Source organism: Macaca mulatta, chromosome 11, assembly GCF_049350105.2.
Source record: "Macaca mulatta isolate MMU2019108-1 chromosome 11, T2T-MMU8v2.0, whole genome shotgun sequence".
In the NCBI taxonomy this organism is placed as follows: Eukaryota; Metazoa; Chordata; class Mammalia; order Primates; family Cercopithecidae; genus Macaca; species Macaca mulatta.
The window spans coordinates 129,584,051-129,606,501 of record NC_133416.1 but is presented as its reverse complement, the minus strand read 5'-3'; the positions used below and the strand labels follow the sequence as shown (position 1 = coordinate 129,606,501).

Below are 22,451 nucleotides of genomic sequence, written 5' to 3'. Positions count from 1 at the left end.
ATAATGAGTCTGTAAGCTGCGAAACTCTTTGTAAACCGGAATCAAGCACTCAGGAGATCTCGGTCACTTAAGCCTGGTTCTCACACACGTGCATGTTTGCACTTGCATTTTTTTTAAGACAACAACAGCTTTTGCTTTAGTAGTTGGGTGGTCGCAAGTGAACACTGTCCAGTGGTTCTTCTGGTGCCCAGACGAGGAGATGGGACTGCTCTCAATGTGTTTGTTAGAAACGAAACTATTGGCACTATAACCCCATAACCCCCTACAACATTCAGAAAAAAACCAGAAGGGGCTTGAAATACCCACTAGTGTACCGCCTGCTCAGCCCATCTGGGTCTGTGAAACCACATCTGAGCCCTGTGGGCTGTGGTGGCGACACAGGCGGAGGGCGTGCAGGGTTGCCAGCGCCCCGTCTGGGCTGGGAACGCCTGTGCGCAGCTCGCTAAGAGCTCGGGGACCACGCGGAGGTTGTAATTGGTCTCTAGACCACACCTAGTTGAGTGCCGCTGCTTGAAAATCTCAGTTCTACCGAGATCGCGCAATACACACAAGCTACCTTTGGGCACCAGAGCAGACGGAACCGCGGAGCTTCAGGGTGGAAGAGTCGTGGAAACTTTGCCAAGTAAGTGAGGTGGGGAGAGAAGGAAGCCAGTGCCCGACACTGCCGGGAGTGGCTGGGCAAAGCAGCTTTGGAGGTGCTGTAGGGTTCCTACTGTCTGATGAGCTGGTGTGGGGTTCTTACTGTCTGATGCCGTCTCTTGTGGAAGTTAGCAGGGCTGGGGCAGATGTACAGAGCATTGTGGGGGAGGTGAGCCCAGGATCGGACTGATGCCCACCCACCACCTGGCACCCTGCAGTTCCAGCTGGCCAGAAGGCAAGCATGCCGGACCACAAAGCAAAGATCCTCCATCTCTGCTGCTGGCAAGCCTTGGGGCCAGGGGACTCACAGAAGGGCAGGTTTGGGCCTGTGCCTTCCTCCTGCCCAAATGGGTCTCCTCTTCCCCTTCCAGCCAGGGCCGCAGCTGGGGCTGCAGCTTGAGTGACGGGAAAAGAAAGCTATACTCCACCAGCCCATTAGCGGCACTCACAGCATTAAAAATGCAGGAGGTGGTGGTGGGAGGAGCGAGCCGGGAGGAAGACTCATGCAGCTGCGGGGCGCGGGGAAGAGCCGGGCCTCTGACTCCTCAGCCCGGATCAGAGCCAAAGAACGAGGGCAGTTTGGGTTGAGAAGGATTCTCCAGTGTAACCGAGAAGCGAGCGTCCAGGAGGCTGTTGGGGAGGTCGGCACTGTGGGCTTCCTAGCCTTCGTTTGCTGTTTCGAGGGCCTCGTGTGTTCCCGTCCGCCCCTCTGGGACGGCGCCAGCCCGGCAGGGTGCCGACCGTCCCGGGTCTCCCGCGCAGCGCGATGCCGGCCTCGTCCACCGTCCACGTGCTGCAGCTGCTGCGGGAGCTGCTCGCCTTCGTGCTCCTCAGCTACACGGTGCTCATCGGGGCGCTGCTGCTGGCCGGCTGGACCACCTACTTCCTGGTGCTGAAGTGACAGCGCCGCCGCCGCACCTCCCGCCCGGCCCCGCCTCCCGCCCGGCCCCGCCTCCCGCCCGGCCCCGCCTCCCGCCCGGCCCCGCCTCCCGCCCGGCCCCGCCTCCCGCCCGGCCCCGCCTCCCGCCCGGCCCCGCCTCCCGCCCGGCCCCGCCTCCCGCCCGGCCCCGCCTCCCCAACTCACCAGGGAATTCCCTTCAAGCCCTGGCAGGAGTTGAGTCCCCGCCCACCCGTAGCGTCACGGTGTCCGACTCAGCTCCGCGCCCTCAGGCCCTGCGTATGCCCCGCCCCACGCGGAAGTTTCGGCGGTTGGTTGCCTTGCGCGGCCGTTACAGCCGTTGCCCTAAGCCTCGCCCCCTTTCCCCCTGTCTGCCCAATCCCGACTGCTTCCTTGGGTGGGGGCGTGGCCATGGGGTGAGGCGCTCTCTGGTGGAGGCCGTGCCCGGCCCCGCGCTCACGAAGCTGCGTCACTTCCGGCGTGTGCGTCCGGCGTCCGTCCGCTGCACGATGGCGGCTCTGAAGAGTTGGCTGTCGCGGAGTGTAACCTCACTCTTCAGGTACCGCTGCCGCCGCGTAGAGGGGACAGGACCAGAGGGAGGGACCGACGCGGACAGCGCTGTGGCCCGGCCCGCGGCGCCCGCTTTTCTTACGCGCACGTCCCTCGTCGGCCCAGCTGGGTAGCGGCGTCTCGCCCCGCTCGGGAGGACTGACGACAGTCCCGCCTCCGCCCTTTGGGTCAAGCCGGCTTCGTTTTCAGTTCGTCCATTTTCTAGAAACGAATCCCCTAGACCCCAGGCTGCCTTCTTGGGGCGACTCCGCCTCCCGACCAGCTCGCGTCAGCCCCTCGAAGTCCCTGAGAAGACGTGGAGAGGAGGAGGGACGCGGCATGGGGGAGCCTGGGAAGGGAGGGAAGCGTCTGAGGACGTCTTCCCGAAGGCACAAGGGGCCCGGGGAGCAGGCGCGGGGGACCTCGGCGCGGGGCTCCCTTCCTAGCCCTGCAGGCTTTTGGGCGATTGTAGCGGGACCGTCACACACACCTGACACCCAGGCCAGGGGTCCAGAGCTAAATCCTGCCTGCAGGAGCGGTTATTATGGCATCCGTTTCTAAAATGTTTTAAGGCAACATTTTATTATTTTATTTTATTTCAATTTTATTTTAGACAGGATCTGGCTCTCTCGCCCAGGCTGGAGTGCAGTGGCGAGATCTCCCGGGTTCAAGCAATTCTCACCCTCAGCCTCTCGAGTAGCTGGGATTACAGGCGCCTGCCACCACGCCCGGCTAATTTTGTTTTGTTTTGTTTGAGACTGAGTCTCGCTCTATTGCCCAGGCTGGAGTGCAGTGGGGCGCTCTCGGCTCACTGCAGCGTCTGCTTCCCAGATTCAAGCGATTGTCCTGCCTCAGCTTCCCGAGTAGCTGGGATTACAGGACTGTGCCACCACTCCGGGCTAATTTTTGTGTTTTAAGTAGAGACGGGGTTTCACCATGTTGGCCAGGCTGGTTTCGAACTTCTGACGTCAAGTGATCCACCCGCCTCGGCCTCCCAGAGTGTTGGGATTACAGGCGTGAGCCACCGCGCCCGGCCTTCTTTTTTTTTTCTTATTAAATAGACACCAGGTCATGTTGCCAGCCATGTTGCCCAGGCTGGTCGTGAACTTCAGGGCTCAAGTGATCCTCCCGCCTTGCCCTTGGCCTTCCAAGTGCTAGAATCACAGGCGTGAGCCACCACACCCTACCTGAGGCAACATTTTAAACTTGCTGTATGTTGAAAATTTCAAAACCCCTCAGCTGTCCTGCATCCTCATTTAGGTTCCTGCTTGGCTCGAGTTTGAGTTTACAGCCCCTGCAAGTAAATCCAAGAGCCTGTTACAGATTGGCGGTCGTGCCTTATGAAATCTGACTTCTACTTCCAGGTACAGACAGTGTTTGTGTGTTCCTGTTGTGGCTAACTTTAAGAAGCGGTGTTTCTCAGAATTGATAAGACCATGGCACAAAACTGTGACGGTTGGCTTTGGAGTAACCCTGTGTGCGGTTCCTATTGCACAGGTACTGTCGTGTGCAGTGATTCTTATCTAGTGTACCATGTCGTCTTGAAGTCTCAAGTGGGCAATGAAGCATTAGACAAGCTACCGTAGTTTTACCCAGTGCTCCCATCCCTTCCCCCACAGTACCAGCATCTTTTCACAGTTGAGCAGATGTATTAATATTCTCATTTTGATTGTCTCATTTGGTAGGAACAGCACATCAGATTGTATAAAGCGAGTAGAGAGAAATAAGAGAATTACAGTCTATCAACAAAGTGGTCTTTGATTCACAGAAATTTATTGAGCAACTTTTATGTGCAAGACACTGAGAATGTAAGCATGAACAAAAAATTCTTGCTCTCACAAAATGCTTTGTGGAGATGAAAGAGAAAATAAACAAATATAAAATATCAGCTAGTGATAAATAGTAGGAAGAAAACAGGGCCAGGCACAGTGGCTGATGCCCAGGGCTTTGGGAGGCCGATGTGGGAGGATGGCTTGAACTCAGGAGTTTGAGACCAGCCTGGGCAAAATAGGGAGACTCTGTCTCTACAAAAAAGAAAAAAATTAGCCAGGTGTGGCGGCTCACACCTGTAGTCGCAACTACTCAGGAGGCTGAGGCAGGAAGATCGCTTGAGCCCAGGAGTTTGAGGCTGCAGTGAGCTATGATCTCACCACTGCTCCCAGCCTGGGCAACATGGCAAGACCTTTTCTCAAAAACAAAACAAATGAGGTAAGTAAATAGGCAATTCTGGGAGGGGGTCGTTTTGTTTTAGATAAAGGTGGTCAGGCTACTCTGATAAGGTGCAGTAGAGATCTGAATGTTCTGAAAGAGCCATTATACTGTCTGGTGCGGGGAGGAGCTTGCCAGGCAGAAGGAACTCAGGACAAAGACCTAGAAGCAGAACTATGCCTGGTATGTCTGAGGAGCAGGGAGGCTAATGTGGCTGGAGTGCAATCAGGGAGACAGTAATAGATGAAGCCAGAGAGTTAACTGATAATCAGATTGTGTACTTTGTATTTTGTGGGCCATTGTTGTAAGGTTTTGGGCTTTCTGAAAAAGAAGCCGCAGAGGAATTTTTTTTTTTAAGACAGAGTCTCGCTCTGTTGCCAGGCTGGAGTGCAATGGCACAATCTTGGCTCACTGCAACCTCCGCCTCCCAGGTTCAAGCGATTCTCATGCCTCAGCCTCCCGGGTAGCTGGGATTACAGGGGTGTGCCACCAGACCCGGCTAATTTTTGTATTTTTAGTAGAGACGGGGTTTCACCATGTTGGCCAGGCTGGTCACCAACACCTGACCGTAGACGATCCACACGCCTCAGCCTCCCAAGGTGCTGGAATTACAGGCCTGAGCCACCGCACCTGGCCATCACAGAGGATTTTTAACACAGAAGTATTATGATCTGACATAAATTTTAAAAGTTTTAAAAGGTTGCTGTGTGGAACTAGGAAGACTAATAGGCTGTTGCTCTATCTAGGCATGAAATGATACTGGCTTGGACCAGGCAAGCAGAAGAGGTGGGGAGAATTTAGCTGAACGTAGTTAGCAGGAGTTGCTGATGGATTGGTTGTGGGGTGTATTCTCTAGATTAGGGGCCCCCAACCCCTGGGCTGGTACTGGTCTGTGGCCTGATAGGAAGCAGGCTGCACAGTAGGAGGTGAGTGGTGGGCAGGCGAGCATTACCCCTGAGCTCCGCCTCCGGTCAGATCAGCAGTGGCATGAGATTCTCATAGGAGCATGAAACCTGTTGTGAACTACACATGCAAGGGATCTAGGTTGTGTGCTCCTTATAAGAATCTAACTAACGCCTGATGATCTGAGGTGGAAGTTTCATCCTGAAACCATCGTTGCCCCACCCAGTCCATGAAAAAATTGGCTTCCACAGAGCCGGTCCCTGGTGCCATAAAGGTTGGGGACCACTGGTCTCGATTCCAAGATTTTTTAAAGGCCTTAGCAACTGAATGAATGGCGATGCCATTTAGTAGGATGAAGAGGAGTGGGTTTTGAAAGGAAAAAAATTTTTTGGAAATGTAATATCTAAGATGTCTAGGAAACATCTAGGTGGAGCTATCAGGTAGTTGATATAAAAGTGGCACTTCACTTAAAAAAAATCATAGCTTATTTGTTTTATGGGGAAGAGCTAGAGAGGAAACCAGCAAGCTCTATTTCAGCAAAATATCCGTGCCACTTACGTGTGTGTTCATCACAAAAGGAAGATAAATTCCATGTATCACAAGTATTTTCAGCATCTTCTGTGGCTCACTCATGAGCCCTCACCTTACTGTGCCTCACTTCAGTTGTCATCTCTGCATGCTGATGAATCCATAACCCTAAAACCCCTCACTTGAATACCAGGCCATTTTCGGCCACAATTGGGACAACCTTTGATTTTTCATTCAAAAGGTTTTTGGGTTTTTTTTTTTTTTTAGGTTTGTCCTGTCTCAGTTATTATATTACTTTCTAAGCCCAGTTAACCTCAGTTCTGGGCCACATGACTGGGGCCTCTAGTCATTTAGTACAGCAGTGCCACTTCCATTCTTTGAAACCCCTCAGTGGTCAGCTACGCACAATGGCTCTCTCATGTGATCCCAGTACTTTTGGAGGCTGAGGTGGGAGGATCACTGTAGGCCAAGAGTTCGAAACCAGCCTGGGAAACAGCGAGAGACCACCCCTTTACAAAAAATAATTAGCTAGGTGTGGTGGTGTGTCTGCAGTCCTAGCTACCTGGGAGGCAGGAGGATCATTTGATCCCAGGAGTTCAAGGCTGCAATGAGCTGGGATCAATACTGGATGGAGTACAACACTGTACTCCATCCTGGGCAACAGAATGAGAAATGAAAAACCTACAGTGGCTTTCCATGAGGCGTTCAAAACTAAAATCAAACTTAAGTCTCCCTGCACCCAGGACCCTAGTGGGTCTCATCTCTCTTGTGCCATTGCTCCAACCAGGCTAGATCCCTGGACATCCCCTGCAACACAAGTATTCTTTTCCTCATCGTTAACCTATTCTCCAGGATGCCTGGCCATTCTGATTCTAGGTGTCTTTAGTACCAAATCTCACCTCTGTTTGAAGCCTTTCCTTATTCCTGTCCAGCAACTATCTCCTTTCTGGCCACTTAATATTGTATATTTTGATATTTGATGATAATCCTTTGACACTCTCCTGAGTCATCAGAGCATAATGGGAAGGTTACAGACTTTGAAGTGAGATTTTGTTTGAGGTCTAGATGGGACTTTTTGGAAAAGTTATAGAACTGTTCTGAGCTTCTGTGTCATTGCTTGTACAAAAGGATAATAACTGGACTGTTGTGAGGAACAAGTGAAAACACATTATAAAATGTAGCACATTATGAAGACTCAGAATATTGAGACAAAATTAGCTTCTTGTGAGCAGAGGTGTCTTCCTTTCGTAGTCCTATATAAGGTGCCTAATGAATACTTAATTATTTGATTGAAATATAAAGTTCTTGATTTTTTCATATCAAAAATAGTTTTTGACTGCCTCTTTCAACGTGCAGTGATTCTGAGTGTTTGTACTCTGAGTCGCAAAAACAAGACACAACGTAGAGTGATTTTTTTTTTTTTTTTTTGAGACAAGTTTCACTCTTGTTGCCCAGGCTGGAGTGCAATGGAGCAACCTCGGCTCACTGCAACCTCCACCTCCTGGGTTCAGGCAGTTCTCCTGCCTCAGTCTCCCGAGTAGCTGGGATTACAGGTACCCGCCACCACACCCAGCTAATTTGTGTCTGTTTAGTAGAGACTCTGTCTCAAAAAAATAAAATAGCTGAGGTCCCCCCATCAACACTGTACTGCTTCATTCTGCTCAGAATTGCCCTCCCCCATCCACTTTTTTTTTTTTTGAGACAGAGTCTCGCTCTGTCGCCCAGGCTGGAGGGAAGTGGCACAATCTTAGTTCACTGCAATGTCCGCCTCCCGGGTTCAAGCGATTCTCCTACCTCGGCCTCCTGAGTAGCTGGGACTACAGGCGCCCACCACCATGCCCGGCTAATTTTTTTTTTTTTTTTTTTTTTTTTTTTTGTATTTTTAGTAGAGTTGGGGTTTCACGATGTTGGCCAGGCTGGTCTCAATCTCTTGACCTTGTGATCCACCCACCTCGGCCTCCCAAAGTATTGGGATTACAGGCGTGAGCCACTGTGCCCAGCCCCCTTTCTTAGACTCAGCTTAATCCTCATCAAATTTGTGAAGCCTTTTCTAAGCTATTAGCACTCAGCATAAAACTGATTGCTCCCTTCTGCATGCCCCTACTGTAGCTCATACATACTCCTCCCACCGCTTCCATTATACATGATTGTGTTCATTTTTCTAGTTCTGTTAGCCCGTCATCCTCCTCTCTCTACCCCTGCACCTGTGTTTGAGGGCAGAGAATGTCTTGTTGAGACTTGTGTCTCAAGTATCGAACACTGTTAATGAATGAATTGTAATCTTACCAGTTTGTTATAATCACTAGTTTTGTTTGTTTTTGAGATGGAGTCTCACTCTGTCACCAGGCTGGAGTGCAGTGGTGCAATCTCGGCTCACTGCAACCTCCGCCTCCTGGGTTCAAGTGATTCTCCTGCCTCAGCCTCCCAAGTATCTGGGACTACAGGCGTGTGCCACCACGCCCAGCTAATTTTTGTATTTTTAGTAGAGACAGGGTTTCACCATGCTGGCCAGGATGGTCTCAATCTCCTGACCTCATGATCCGCCTGCCTCAGCCTCCCAAAGTGCTGGGATTACAGGCGTAAGCCAGCGTGCCTGGCACCGTTTTTGTTTTTGTTTGTTTGTTTGGACAAGAGTCTTGCTCTGTCGCCCAGGCTGGAGTGCAGTGGCGCAGTCTTGACTCACTGCAACCTCTGCCTCCTGGGTTCAAGCGATTCTCCTGCCTCAGCCTCCTGAGTAGCTGGGATTACAGATGCATACCACTACCACCTGGCTAATTTTTGTATTTTTTAGTAAAGTCAGGGTTTCACCATGTTGGCCAGGCTGGTCTCAAACTCCTGACCTCAAGTGATCCGCCTGCTTCTGCCTCTCAAAGTGTTGGTATTACAGGTGTGAGCCACCGCACCCCACTGCATTTTATTTTATATATAAAGAAATAATTTGCTTTTTGGAGCAGAGAATGAAAGTTGGTTAGAAAGCATACTCCGGAATTATTTCTCTATATTGTCTTAAATTGCCAAAATAAGGCCTTAAAAAATATAACCCAAAGGAATATAGTGCAGTTTCAGCCTAAAACACTAAGCAGCATGACAATTATGTTTTTTACTTGCCAATTTGTGAAAAAGTTCTCAGTTTTAGCTTTAGAGGTTGAGTGACAATGTTTGTGTCTTTCAGAAATCGGAGCCTCATTCCCTTAGTAGTGAAGCATTGATGAGGAGGGCGGTGTCTTTGGTAACAGATAGCACCTCTACCTTTCTCTCTCAGACCACATATGCATTGATTGAAGCTATTACTGAATATACTAAGGTATGTCTACTCTTGTTAACTCTTGATCTTCTAAACCATGGTTTAGCAAATAATGGCTCACAGCCAAATTGTGTCTGATGCCCATGTTGGTATTTGATTGAAACATAGCCAGGCCTATTTGTTTCTGTATTGTCAGTAACGGTTTTTGAGGATTTGAGTAGTTTCAGCAGAGGCTGTAAGGCCCACAAAGCCTAAAATATTTACTGTCAGGCCCTTCACAAAAACGTTTGCTGAGCCCTGATCTAAATCACTAGTTTTTAGACTTTTTCCAGGAACCTTTTTTTCAGAAGTCTTAAATGTGGCAGCCTAGTATATAAAACAGAAGTAGAGCTCATGTGGTGCAGTTAGGGGCACAGGGCCATGGTCCATCAACAGAAGTTTCTCTGTGAGGATTAGTTAAAAACCACTGATCTAAGCTAATAGAAAAGAGAGTATATGGGCCAGGCGTGGTGGCTCACATCTGTAATCCCAGCAGCAGCTTGGGAGGCCAAGGCAGGAGGATCACTTGGGGCCAGGAGCTCAAGACCAGCCCAGTCAATGTAGCAAGCCCTATCTCTACCAGAAAAAAAATTTTAAACTTAGCCAGGCATAGTGCGTTGTGTGCCTGTAGTCCCAGTTACTCCAGAAGCTGAGGTGGGAGGATCACTTGAGTCTAGGAGTTTGAGGTTACAGTGAACTGTGAACATGCCACTGCACTTCAGTCTGGGTGACAGAGCATCCTGTTTGTAAAAAATAATTTTTTTTTTTTTTTTTTTTTTTTGAGACGGAGTCTCGCTCTGTCGCCGGGGCTGGAGCGCAGTGGCCGGATCTCAGCTCACTGCAAGCTCCGCCTCCCGGGTTTACGCCATTCTCCTGCCTCAGCCTCCTGTGTAGCTGGGACTACAGGCGCCCGCCACCTCGCCCGGCTAGTTTTTTGTATTTTTTTAGTAGAGATGGGGTTTCACCGTGTTCGCCAGGATGGTCTCGATCTCCTGACCTCGTGATCCGCCCGTCTCGGCCTCCCAAAGTGCTGGGATTACAGGCTTGAGCCACCGCGCCCGGCCAAATAATTTTTTTTTTGAGATGGAGTCTTGCTCATGCAGGCTGGAGTGCAGTAGCATGATCTCAGCTCACTGCAGCCTCCACCTCCTGGGTTCAAGCAGTTCTCCTTCCTCAGCCTCCTGAGTAGCTGGGATTACAGGCATACACCACCATGTCCGGCTAATTTTTTGTATTTTTAGTAGAGATGGGGTTTCGCCATGTTGGCCAGGCTGGTCTCGAACTCCTGACTTCAGGTGATCCACCTGCCTTGGCCTCCCAAAGTGCTAGTATTACAGGCGTGAGCCACCGCACCCAGCCAATAAAACTTTTTAAAAGAGTATATGGTTAATCAAGTATTGAAGTCTCATTTGTGCATTTGTTTTACATACATCTTCCAGCAGCTTTTTTTCCTCAACCTTTAGATTTTTCCCTTGCATTATTTTCTGTGCCTGAATGCTGACAAGCTTTTAAAAACACAGAAGTTTACAGATGGAGATACTAATGTCCTGATACCTTTACTTCATAGAATAATAGTGCAATTTAATTGAGGCAGCAGGATGGAAGAGCCAGTTTGCTGTGGTGGAACTTAGTTTCCTTGAGGTAGAAATCTCTCTATTCCTTCTGATATGTCTCAGTTATTTTACTCAGACTTGTTCATTCTGTATTTGTAGGCTGTTTATACCTTAATTTCTCTTTACCGACAATATACAAGTTTACTTGGGAAAATGAATTCACAGGAGGAAGATGAAGTGTGGCAGGTGATCATAGGAGCCAGAGCTGAGGTAAGCAGAAAGTTCTAGGCATGTCTGTGTTAGTGCACCTACCTCATGTGGTATCTAAATTATTGAATTAAGTCTAATCAATATAATCAGTGTTCTCTAAATCTACTTTAAGTCCATTTAAATGGGCTAGACCTCTCATACCGTCTGAAGCACTTTGCTTGATTTATATAGATGTCTTCAAAACACCAAGAATACTTGAAGCTGGAAACCACTTGGATGACTGCAGTTGGTCTTTCAGAGATGGCAGCAGAAGCTGCATATCAAACTGGTAGGTTCAAGTTTTGTGTTGGTGTTTTTTTTAACTAGAGGTGCCATTTGAGTTTTCATCTGGTTTTCTAAAATGAGGGCTTTATATTAGATGGTCTAAGTGGCTCTAACTTTGAGAAATTTTCCCCATTTCCTATATATTAACCAACATTTTATTTACACAATAGAAAAAATGAGCATACCCTTGCAGACCAGACCAGTAGAAGCTAGGTTATATCTTCAAAATGAAAAATGATACAACTATTACCATTGGAAAACTGGATTGCTTCCAAATAGTTTGAGTTTTTGGTAATACAGTTTATTAACAATCATAGAATTACACCGTTGGATGAGACTTGAGATGATTAATCTATGTGAACCTTTTTGTACAGATGGAGAAAATGAGACATGGAATCATAGTCAGTGGCAAAACCAGGACAAATTATTTGTCTATGTCAGGCTTTGTGGTAAGCATTTCGTAGGCACTTTTTTGTTTTTGTTTTTGTTTTTTTGAGACAGAGTCTCGCTCTGTCGCCCGGGCTGGAGTGCAGTGGCCGGATCTCAGCTCACTGCAAGCTCCGCCTCCCGGGTTCACGCCATTCTCCTGCCTCAGCCTCCCGAGTAGCTGGGACTACAGGCGCCCACCACCGCGCCCGGCTAATTTTTTGTATTTTTTAGTAGAGACGGGGTTTCACCGTGTTAACCAGGATGGTCTCGATCTCCTGACCTCGTGATCCGCCCGTCTCGGCCTCCCAAAGTGCTGGGATTACAGGCTTGAGCCACCGCGCCCGGCCTCGTAGGCACTTTTTATATGTGAAGAAACTAGAGTGCAGATGGGCCAAATAATTCAGCTAAGATGATGTGGTACGGTGAGCAGGCAGCCAAGCTGGGACTCAGCTGAGTAGGTCTTTTTTTTTTTTTTTTTTTTAATAAAATAGAGATGGAGTTTTACCATGTTGCACAGGCTAATCTCGAAATCCTGGGCTCGAGCTGTCTAACCACCTTGGCCTCCCAAAGTGCTGGGAGTATAGGCATGAGCCACCAAGCCAAGTATGTCGAATTCCAAAGCCTTTGCTTCTCCCTAGCAGCTGGTGCTTTGTCCTCTGCACCTTAGTACCCTAAGGTGCCCATCATAGAACATCCTACCTGAGTGGTTCCAAACTAGGTAGGCTCACAGAAATTTTTTTTGGTTTTGAAACTGAGTTTTGTTCCTATCACCCAGGCTGGAGTGCAGTGGCGCCATCTAGGCCTACTGCAACCTCCACCTCCTGGGTTCAAGTGATTCTCCTGCCTCAGCCTCCCAAGTAACTGGGATTATAGGCACCCACCACCACGCCCCAACTAGTTTTTGTATTTTTAATAGAGAAGGCGTTTTGCCATGTTGGCCAGGCTGGTCTCGAATTCCTGACTTCAGGTGATCCACCCGCCTCAGCCTCCCAAAGTGCTGGGATTACAGGCATGAGCCACTGCGTCCAACCAAAAAAAATTTTTTTTTGGACAGTTTCACTCTTGGTGCCCAGGCTGCAGTGGTGGCACTTTCTCAGCTCACTGCAACCTCTGCCTCTCCAATTGAAGCAATTCTCCTGCCTCAGCCTCCCAATTACAAGCATGCACCACCACACCTGGCTAATTTTTGTATTTTTAGTAGAGACAGGGTTTCACCATGTTGGCCAGGCCAGTCTCGAACTCTTGACCTAAAGTGATATACCCACCTCAGCCTCTCAAAGTGCTGGGATTACAGACGTGAGCCACCACACCCAGCCGGCTCACCAGAATTATAGCCCAGTACTAGCTGTTATTAAGAAACTGGTTGCAGTGGCTCACGCCTGTAATCCCAGCACTTTGGGAGGCCGAGGAGGGTGGATCACTTGAGGTCAAGAGTTTCTGAGACTGGCTTGGCCAACATGATGAAACCCTGTCTCTACTAAAAATACAAAAATTAGCCAGGTGTAGTGGCACACGCCTGTGCAGGAGAATGGCTTGAACCCAGGAGGTGGAGGCTGCAGTGAGCCGAGATGGCTCCACTGCACCTTAAGCCTTGGTGACACAGCGAGACTCTGTCTCAAGAAAAAAAAAAAAACTGGTATGGGTCGGGCCCAGGGGTTCATGCGTGTCTTTGGGAAGCCGAAGCAGGCAGATTGCTGGAGCCCAGGAGTTCGAGGACAACACAGCAAAACCCCATCTCTACCCAAAATACAAAAATTAGCCGGGCGTATTGGCGCTTGCCTATAGTCCCAGCTACTCGGGAGGCTCAGGTGGGAGGATTGCTTGAACCCAGAAGCTCGTGAGCTATGATCATGCCTGTGCACTCCATCCTAGGCAAAAGAGCTAGACCCTGTCTCTCAAAAAAGAAATTGTTATATTAAAACCTACTCTTGTTTTCTGATGTCAAGATTAGCAGACTAGGGTCTCAAGCATCAAATCTTAAAAATGACAGAAAGGGCTGGGTGTGTTGGCTTACACCTCTAATCCCAGCTACTTGGGAGGGTGAGGCAGGAGGATCACTTGAGCCTGGGAGGCAGAGGTTGCAGTGAGGCGAGATCGTTGCACTCCAGCCTGGGCAACAGAGTGAGACCCCATCTCAAAAGATATAAAGCTTTTTTTAAGGTAAGTGTTGTGTCATCATACTGAAAAATAAAAAGTAATTCTTTTAGAAGTTATTAAGGTTTTTTTTTTTTTTTTTGGAGACAGAGTCTCACTCTGTCCCCCAGGCTGGAGTGCAATGGTGTGAACTCAGCTCAGTGTAACCTCCACCTCCCTGGTTCAAGCAATTCTCTTGCCTCTGCCTCCTGAGTAGCTGGGATTGGAGGCGCCTGCCATCATACCTGGCTAATTTTTGTATTTTTAGTAGAGACGGGGTTTCACCATGTTAGCCAGACTGGTCTCGAATTCCTGATCTCAGGTGGTTCGCCTTCCTCGGCCTCCCAAAGTGCTGGGATACGAGCCACCGCGCTTGGCCCAGAAAAAGGATTATTAGTGATCCTGAGGAATCGGAGATTTGGAACAAAGAATGAAACAACAGAAGTGTGGAAGCAGCATTATAGTCGTGCCACACAAAGATGGCAGAGGATTCCTGGGTGCAGTGAACAGGAGGATATGCTTAGATCTAGAAGGAGAAAAGAAGGATAGGATGTATAAGCATTATCTGAAAAAAGTAGACATTTTCCTAGAACTCATAAAAGGGCTAGCAAGTTGTAAACAGAATTTTTTTTTTTTTTTTTTTTTTTTTTTTGAGACGGAGTCTCGCTCTGTCGCCCAGGCTGGAGTGCAATGGCGCGATCTCGGCTCACTGCAAGCTCCGCCTCCCAGGTTCACACCATTCTCCTGCCTCAGCCTCCCGAGTAGCTGGGACTACAGGCGCCCACAACCGCACCCGGCTAATTTTTTGTATTTTTAGTAGAGACGGGGTTTCGCCGTGGTCTCGATCTCCTGACCTTGTGATCCGCCCGCCTCGGCCTCCCAAAGTGCTGGGATTACAGGCGTGAGCCACCGCGCCTGGCCTCCAGAATTTTTTTTTTTTTTTTTCTGGTCTGTCTTTGTCACCAGGGTGGAGTATAGTGGTACAATCATGACTCACTGCTTACTACAGCCTCAGCCTCTGGGCTCAAGCGATCCTACCACATCAGTCTCCCAAGTAGCTGGGATTATGTGTTTTTGGCAGAGACAGGGTTTCGCCATGTTGCCATCCGCCCACCTTGGCCTCTCAAACTGCTAGGATTATAGACATGAGACACTGTGCACGGCCTTACGATTTCACTTTTTTAACAAAAAATCTGGTCCAGGTGCAGTGGCTCATAACTGTTGTAATCCCAGCACTTTGGGATGCCTAAGCAGGTGGATCACTTGAGCTCAGGAGTTCAAGACCAGACTTGACAACATGATGAAACCCTGTCTCTACAAAAAAATTAGCCAGGCATGGTGGTGGGCACCTGTAGTTCCAGCTTCTTGGAAGGCTGAGGTGAGAGGATCACTTGAGCCCTGGAGGTTGAGGCTGCAGTGAGCCATGATCAGGCCAGTGCACCCCAGCCTGGTTGACTAAGCAAGACCCTGTCTTAAAAACAAAAAAATGGCTGGGCGCAGTGGCTCACACCTGTAATCCCAGCACTTTGGGAGGCTGAGGTGAGCAGATCACAAGGTCAGGAGATCGAGACCATCCTGGCTAACACGGTGAAACGCCGTCTCTACTAAAAATACAAAAAAATTAGCCACGTGTGGTGGCAGGCGCCTATAGTCCCAGCTACTCAGGAGGCTGAGGCAGGAGAATGGCGGGAACCTGGGAGGCAGAGCTTGCAATGACCTGAGATCACACCACTGCACTCCAGCCTGGGCAACACAGCAAGACTCCGTCTCAAAAAACAAATAAATAAATAAGCAAATAATAAAGTAACAGCATAACAAAAAGATTCAGAGCAAAATCCCAAAAGCTACTAAGAAAAAATAGATTACCTACAAAGGAAGTAGAATCAAACATCAGGCATCTTCTCCGCAACACTAGAGGTGACGATACATAAATAACCTAGGATTTTATGTATAGCCGACTACCATCAAAAAGAATAAAATATACACTCAGACATAGACTCAAAGTACCACCTGTATACACTTTCTGGAAGAACTATGAAGAAGGAAAAATCAGTTTTGAAAGAAGCTACTAAATTTTTTTTCCAAAAGTTCTGAGTGTAAAACAAGTTTTTAAATTTGGGAAAGTGAAAACATGCTAAGCACATTGACATTAGACATTATTAAACACTGCAGAGAATTAGTAGGAGTGGCAGGAAACTTGGTAGCTTCAATTGAGGCAGGAAAGGTTTAAAAAGAAAACCCATTAATTAGAAAATACAAAACTGGGCCAGGCGCAGTGGTTCACACCTATAATCCCAGCACTTTGGAAGACCGAGGCAGGTGGATCAGCTGAGGTCAGGAGTTCGAGGCCAACATGGCGAAACCCCATTTCTAATTTAAAAAAAAAAAATTATAGGAATAATTTCAAACATCAGTGATTACAATAAAAGTAAACTTATTAAATGAAACTTTTAGATTGTGTTCCAAAAAATCTAGCTAAATCAAAGAAAGCATTCAAGATAAAAAGCAATCAGTAGGACAGAACAATTCTTTAAGACATCAATCATGAAACATGTACTTTAATAAGGCAAAAACTGAGAATTACAAGGAGATCTCAGAGATGTGTGTAATACTTAATTTTCTGAGCACGCTTGCAGGTCAAGAAGACCAAAAAAATTAAAGCTATTAAGGATTAGAACAGAATTTTTTTTGGAGACAGGGTCTTGCTCTGTTGCCCAGGCTGGAGTGTAATGACATGATCACAGCTTACTGCAGCCTTGACCTGGGCTCAAGCCATCTTCCCATTTCAGCCTCCTAAGTAGCCCAACTAATTTTCTTTTTTTTTTTTTTTAAGAGATGGGGTCTTGTTATGTTGCCCAGGCTGATTTTGAACTCTTGGGCTCAAGTGATCCTCCCGCCTTGGCCTCCCAAAGTGCTAGGATCACAGGCGTGAGCTGAGCCACTGCATCCAGCTCAGTATGATTTTTGATTTTTTATTTTGGAGACAGGGTCTCACTCTGTCACCCAGGTTGGAGTGCAGTGCCTTGATCTTGGCTCACTGTAACTTCTGCCTCCCAGGCTCAAGCAATCCTGTCTCAGCCTCCTGAGTAGCTGGGACCACAGGCAGTCACCACCACACCTGATTAATCTTTATTTTTTGGTAGAGATGGGGTTTCACCGTGTTGCCCAGGCTAGTCTCAAACTCCTGAGCTAAGGCAGTCCACCTGCCTCAGCCTCCCAAAGTGCTGGGATTCCAGGTGTGAGCCACTGTGCCCGTCTGTGATTTTTTTTTTTTTAACTAAACAAAGGAAAATCAGATTTGTGTGTGTGAGAGACACAGGGTCCATGCGGGAATGCAGCAGTGGATCATACATCATAGCTTGCTTTAGTCTCAACCTCCTGGACTCAAGTGATCCTCCCTACCTTAGCCTTCCCAGTAGCTGGGATTACGGGTGCACACCATCATGCCCTGGCTAATTTTTTTATTTTTAGTAGAAACAGAGTTTCACTAAGTTTCCCAGGCTGGTTTCGCAGAGTGATTTTTAAACACGTGATAAATGTATATATACTGAATATAAAACTTTGTCCCCTCTATATCTTCACATTCTTCTAAGACACAAAGTAAATTTTGTACCAGGTGACAAAAGGAAAAGACAACAAAATCATTTAAAAAGTTGATATATCGGCCGGGCATGGTGGCTCACGACCGTAATCCCAGCACTTTGGGAGGCTGAGGCGGGTGGATCACGAGGTCAGGAGAGCAAGACCATCCTGGCTAACACAGTGAAACTCCATCTCTACTAAAAATCCAAAAATTTAGCCGGGCATGGTGGCAGGCACCTGTAGTCCTAGCTACTCGGGGGTCTGAGGCAGGAGAATGGCATGAACCCGGGAGGCAGAGGTTGCAGTGAGCTGAGATTGTGCCACTGCACCATAGCCTGGGCAACAAAGCAAGACTCCATTTCAAAAAAAAAAAAAAAGTTGATATATCATATTCACCAACCTTCAATCTACCACTAATAAAGAAATTCCTGGCCGGGCGCGGTAGCTCAAGCCTGTAATCCCAGCACTTTGGGAGGCTGAGACGGGCGGATCTCGAGGTCAGGAGATCGAGACCATCCTGGCTAACACGGTGAAACCCCATCTCTACTAAAAAATACAAAAAACCAGCCGGGCGAGGTGGCGGGCACCTGTAGTCCCAGCTACTCGGGAGGCTGAGGCAGGAGAATGGCGTAAACCCAGGAGGCGGAGCTTGCAGTGAGCTGAGATCCGGCCACTGCACTCCAGCCTGGGCGACAGAGTGAGACTCCGTCTCAAAAAAAAAAAAAAAAGAAATTCCTTATGTCTACAAAGTTTAAAAACATGCTTCTTAAAAACTACAGGCTAAAAAAATTTAAATGGAAATATAAAAATATTTAGAACAGTGATGACAAGCACAGTATATAGGAGAACTGGGAGGCTGTAGACAAAAGTAGCTCTTTGGCCGGGCGCGGTGGCTCAAGCCTGTAATCCCAGCACTTTGGGAGGCCGAGGCGGGCGGATCACAAGGTCAGGAGATCGAGACCACAGTGAAACCCCGTCTCTACTAAAAATACAAAAAATTAGCCGGGCGCGGTGGCGGGCGCCTGTAGTCCCAGCTACTCAGGAGGCTGAGGCAGGAGAATGGCGGGAACCTGGGAGGCGGAGCTTGCAGTGAGCCGAGATCGCGCCACTGCACTCCAGCCTGGGCAACAGCGTGAGACTCCGTCTCAAGAAAAAAAAAAAAAAAAAAAAAAAGTAGCTCTTAAAGGGAGATTTACACCTATGTCATAAATACAAAGACTGAATGACAGGTAATATTTACTGTAACAATACTGAAAATAAGCAAGTTAAACTTTAACTCAGTTATCAGAAAGGCAAAATGAGAAAAATGGAACATATTAGAAGTAGTTAAATAGGAACAATCAGGCAAAATCTGCTCTCTTGAAAAGACTGAAAAATTAGGCAAAGATTTGGTAAGTATCACTTTAGAGAGAGTGGTAAAGTAACATCAGAAATAATCGTTAACAGAAGTGTTTTTTTTTTAATATGAGAATATTATGATCTTTATGTCAGTCTCAAAGAATCTGTATAAGACTATGTTGGGCACAGTGGCTCACAACTGTAATCCCAGTACTTGGGAGGCTGAGGCAGGAGGATCACTTGGGCCCAGTAATTCAAGACCAGCCTAGGCAACATAGCAAGACCCCATCTCTACCAAAAAGTCGAAAAAAACTAGCCGAGTGTGGTGGTACACACCTGTGGTTCCAGTTACTTGGGAAGCTGAGGTCGGAGGATCACTTAAGAGCCAGGAGTTCAGGGCTACAGGGGGCCATGATTGTGCCACTGCACCCCAGCCTGGGCAAGAGTTAGGCCCTATCTCAAAAAAAAAAAAACTGTAATCCCAGCACTTTGGGAGGCTGAGGCAGGGTAATCACTTGAGGCCAGGAGTTCGAAACCAACCAGGCCAACATGGTGAAACCCTGTCTCTACTAAAAACATAAAAACTAACTGGGCATGATGGCATGCACCTGTAATCCCAGCTACTTGGGAGGTTGAGGCAGGAGAATCGCTTGAACCCAGGAGGCCAACGTTGCAGTGAGCCAAGATTGTGCCACTGCACTCCACACTAGGCAACAGAGCGAAACTCCATCTCCAAAAATAAGTAACTATAAAAGTAGAAACGGTGGCCAGGCGCAGTGGCTCACGTCTGTAATCCCAGCACTTTGGGAGGCCGAGGCAGGTGGATCATGAGGTGAGGAGACAGACCATCCTGGCTAACATGGTAAAACCCCATCTCTACTAAAAATACAAAAAAAAAATTAAGCGTAGTGGTGGGCGCCTGTAGTTCCAGCTACTTGGGAGGCTGAGGCAGGAGAATGGCGTGAACCCGGGACCGGGAGGTGGAGCTTGCACTGAGCCGAGATCACACCACTGCACTCCAGCTTGGGTGACAAGAGTGAGACTCCGTCTCAAAAAAAAAAAAAAAAGTAGAAATGGTATTCAAAGATTTTGATGTCCCCGAAATGGACACCAGGGCCTAGGATGTTTTGTGAGAGAGTTGTATCAAATCTCCCAAAACTACAATACCTATGTTACTGTAAGTGTACCTGAACATAGAAAGTAATGACAAGCCTCATATTATAACTGTATGAAGCCAGCATAGCCCTGATCCCAAACTGGGGCTAGGGCAGCACCAAAACGAGAAGGTATAGTTCAGTATCACTTCAAAATGTAGCCGTAAATCAAACGTAGCCATTTACCCTCAAAATAGAGTGATAGTTCACCACTGTAAAAAACTAGAGAGACGACTCCTCAAAAAAAAAAAATACGTAATTCACTACTTGAGATGATACATCCATAGATTAAATGAAAAAACCACTTAATTATCTCAATATATGCCCAAAACATCTTCAATAAAATGTAGCTTTTATGATTCGAATCTAAGTACAATTATGAAGAGATACTTTTCTTAATGTAATAAAGGTTAAGTAATCCTACTTAATTGTGTGAACTATCAGAAGTGTTTTCATCGAATTCAGAAGAGGAGGATGCCTGCCATTCTCCACTACCTGTCAACATTGTACTGAAGGCTCTTGGTAATGCAGTAAGAAAAGATCAAAATGTTCTATAGATGAATTGATAAAATGTGTATACCCAGATGATGAAATACACTAACTAGCAGCAGGTAAAATGAGAGCTCACACACTTTTTTTTTTGGAGACGAGTTTCACTCTGTCGCCTCGGCTGGAGTGAAGTGGCCATCTCAGCTCACTGCAACCTCTGCCTCCCAGGTTCAAGCAGTTCTCCTGCTTCCGCCTTCCAAGTAGCTGGGACTACAGGTGCACTCCACCACACCCAGCTAATTTTTTTGTATTTTAGTAGAAACGGGGTTTCACCGTGTTACCCAGGCTGGTCTCGAACTCCTGAGCTTAGGCAATCCACTCGCCTCAGCATCCCAAAGTGCTACGATTACAGGCATGAGCCCCTGCGCCTGACCTTTTTTTTGAGATGGAGTCTCTGTCACCCAGGCTGGAGTGCAGTGGCATGATCTTAACTCGCTTCAGCCTTCGCTTCCTGGGTCCAAGTGATTCTCCCGCCTCAGCCTCCCAAGTAGCTGGGATTACAGGCATGCACCACCATGCCTGGCTAATTTTTTTTTTTGTATGTTTGGTAGAGGCAGGGTTTCGCCATGTTGGCCAGGCTGGTCTTGAACTCCTGACCCTCAGGTGATCCGCCTGCCTTGGCTTCCCAAAGTGCTGTGATTAGAGCCACGGCGCCTGGCCTTCAAAACACATGTTTAAGGGAAAAAATTATAAAACATGTTTAATACCTTTTATGCTGTTTCTTTTTTTAAAATTTATAAATATAAATTTATAGTAACAATTTTTCTATGCATTCCTTTACCTTTAAAGATTAGGTTGACAAAAGGGATCTTTGACAATTTTATTCGTCATCTCTTTGTCAAAAAGAAATGGATGACGTGTAGTTAAAAAAATTCATCTAAGTCTGTATTAAAAGCTGTGTAGCTATAAAGATGATTGTGAGAGTTAATAATTGTGTTGGCCGCTGATAGCTGAAGAAAAATACTGTTTTTGACAGTGTCGGTTAAATCCAGACCTGGACATAGAGGTGGAAGTTCCTTTGCAGAGAGAGAAGACAGGGAGGTCAAGGAAAATGACCCCAAGAGGGGTTCATATGACAGCCACAGCACCCCCAGGCCGACGTCCACATGAGCCTTCTGCCCTGCACAACTACTCAACCCGATTGTCCCATCTTTTGGCAGGCGCAGATCAGGCCTCTATAACCGCCAGAAATCACATTCAGCTGGTGAAACTGCAGGTGGACGAGGTGCACCAGCTCTCCCGGAAAGCAGAAACCAAGCTGGCAGAAGCACAGATAGAAGAGCTCCGTCAGAAAACACAGGAGGAAGGGGAAGACCGGGCTGAGTTGGAGCAGGAGGCCTACCTGCGTGAGGATTGAGGGCCTGAGTCCACTGCCCTGTCTCCCCACTCAGTGGGGAAAGCACGGGCAGATGCCATCCTGCCCAGGGTTGGCATGAGTATCTACACCGAGAAGAGGTGGCGGGTCCTGCTTTGGCCAATCAGGCGAGACGCCTTTGTGAGCTCTGAGTGCCTCCTGTGGTCTCAGGCTTGCACCTGGACCTGGTTCTCAGCCCTTGGGCACTGTACCTTGTTTAACATTTCACCCCACTCTGTACAGCTGCTCTTACCCACCCATTTTTTCACCTCACACCCAAAGCATTTTGCTGACCTGGGTCAGAGAGAGGAATCCTTTTTGTCGTGCCCTTAAGTTCAGCAGCTGTTTAACCTGTTTTCAGTCTTATTTACATTGTCAAAAATGATTTAGTACTTGTTCCCTCTGTTGGGATGTGAGTTTTGGCGGGGGGCAGGGAACCTGTCCAGTTTGTACGATTTGCTTTTAAGTGTTTCTAATGTGTTCTCTGATCTGCCCTCACTGCCCTGTGAGGACAGCTCAGGCCAAGGAGTGAAAAGACTACTTACTAAGGGAAGGGATGCAGAATGTTTACCTGGTGCTCTCAACAGGACTCTTAACACAGGCCTCTTGTTCCTTTCTTTCCTTTGTGTTTCTCTATTGTATCCAAAGGAGAAGAGTAAGATTTTGTTTGCATCTAAAAGAGAAAATACGTCTCTCTCCTGGGGTCCTATGCAGCCTCCTTCCATTAGGCCCCAGACTGGCAGCGCCCCAGGTGGCTACAGGAATCCCCGACAGGTTCCTGGCAGCATTTGCTACCCTTTGGCTCCCATTCAACATA

The 22,451-nt window shown here is 47.7% G+C and overlaps 2 protein-coding genes and 2 long non-coding RNA genes across 11 annotated transcripts; 3 read left to right on the top strand and 1 right to left on the bottom strand.

Moving 5' to 3' along the window:
• Nucleotides 1–1,405: 1,405 nt before the first annotated feature.
• LOC144333182 (uncharacterized) lies at nucleotides 1,406–1,541 on the top strand. The gene has a single exon (XM_077955730.1). It carries the CDS (start codon nucleotides 1,406–1,408, stop codon nucleotides 1,538–1,540), a length of 135 nt encoding a protein of 44 aa, XP_077811856.1. The 3' UTR covers nucleotide 1,541.
• Nucleotides 1,542–2,008: 467 nt separating this feature from the next.
• On the top strand, nucleotides 2,009–22,234 carry DIABLO (diablo IAP-binding mitochondrial protein). 8 transcript variants are annotated; one of them, XM_028830026.2, is made up of 6 exons: nucleotides 2,009–2,096; nucleotides 3,451–3,583; nucleotides 8,898–9,029; nucleotides 10,787–10,831; nucleotides 11,003–11,099; nucleotides 21,441–22,234. In XM_028830026.2, the coding sequence occupies exons 1-6, from the start codon at nucleotides 2,047–2,049 to the stop codon at nucleotides 21,635–21,637; spliced, it is 654 nt and encodes a 217-aa protein (XP_028685859.2). In that variant the 5' UTR covers nucleotides 2,009–2,046; the 3' UTR covers nucleotides 21,638–22,234. The 8 variants fall into 8 exon arrangements, with proteins under 8 accessions (XP_028685859.2, XP_015008506.3, XP_015008507.1 ...); XM_015153020.3 differs by having other exon boundaries at nucleotides 10,721–10,831; XM_015153021.3 differs by lacking the exon at nucleotides 3,451–3,583 and adding an exon at nucleotides 3,347–3,450 and having other exon boundaries at nucleotides 10,721–10,831.
• On the top strand, nucleotides 11,402–17,971 carry LOC144333184 (uncharacterized). Its single transcript, XR_013401648.1, has 2 exons — nucleotides 11,402–11,627; nucleotides 17,545–17,971. It is a non-coding gene; the product is annotated as an uncharacterized LOC144333184 (long non-coding RNA).
• Nucleotides 15,570–17,312, bottom strand: LOC144333186 (uncharacterized). Its single transcript, XR_013401650.1, has 2 exons — nucleotides 16,905–17,312; nucleotides 15,570–15,918 (listed from the first exon to the last, which is right to left on the bottom strand). It is a non-coding gene; the product is annotated as an uncharacterized LOC144333186 (long non-coding RNA).
• Nucleotides 22,235–22,451: the final 217 nt, after the last annotated feature.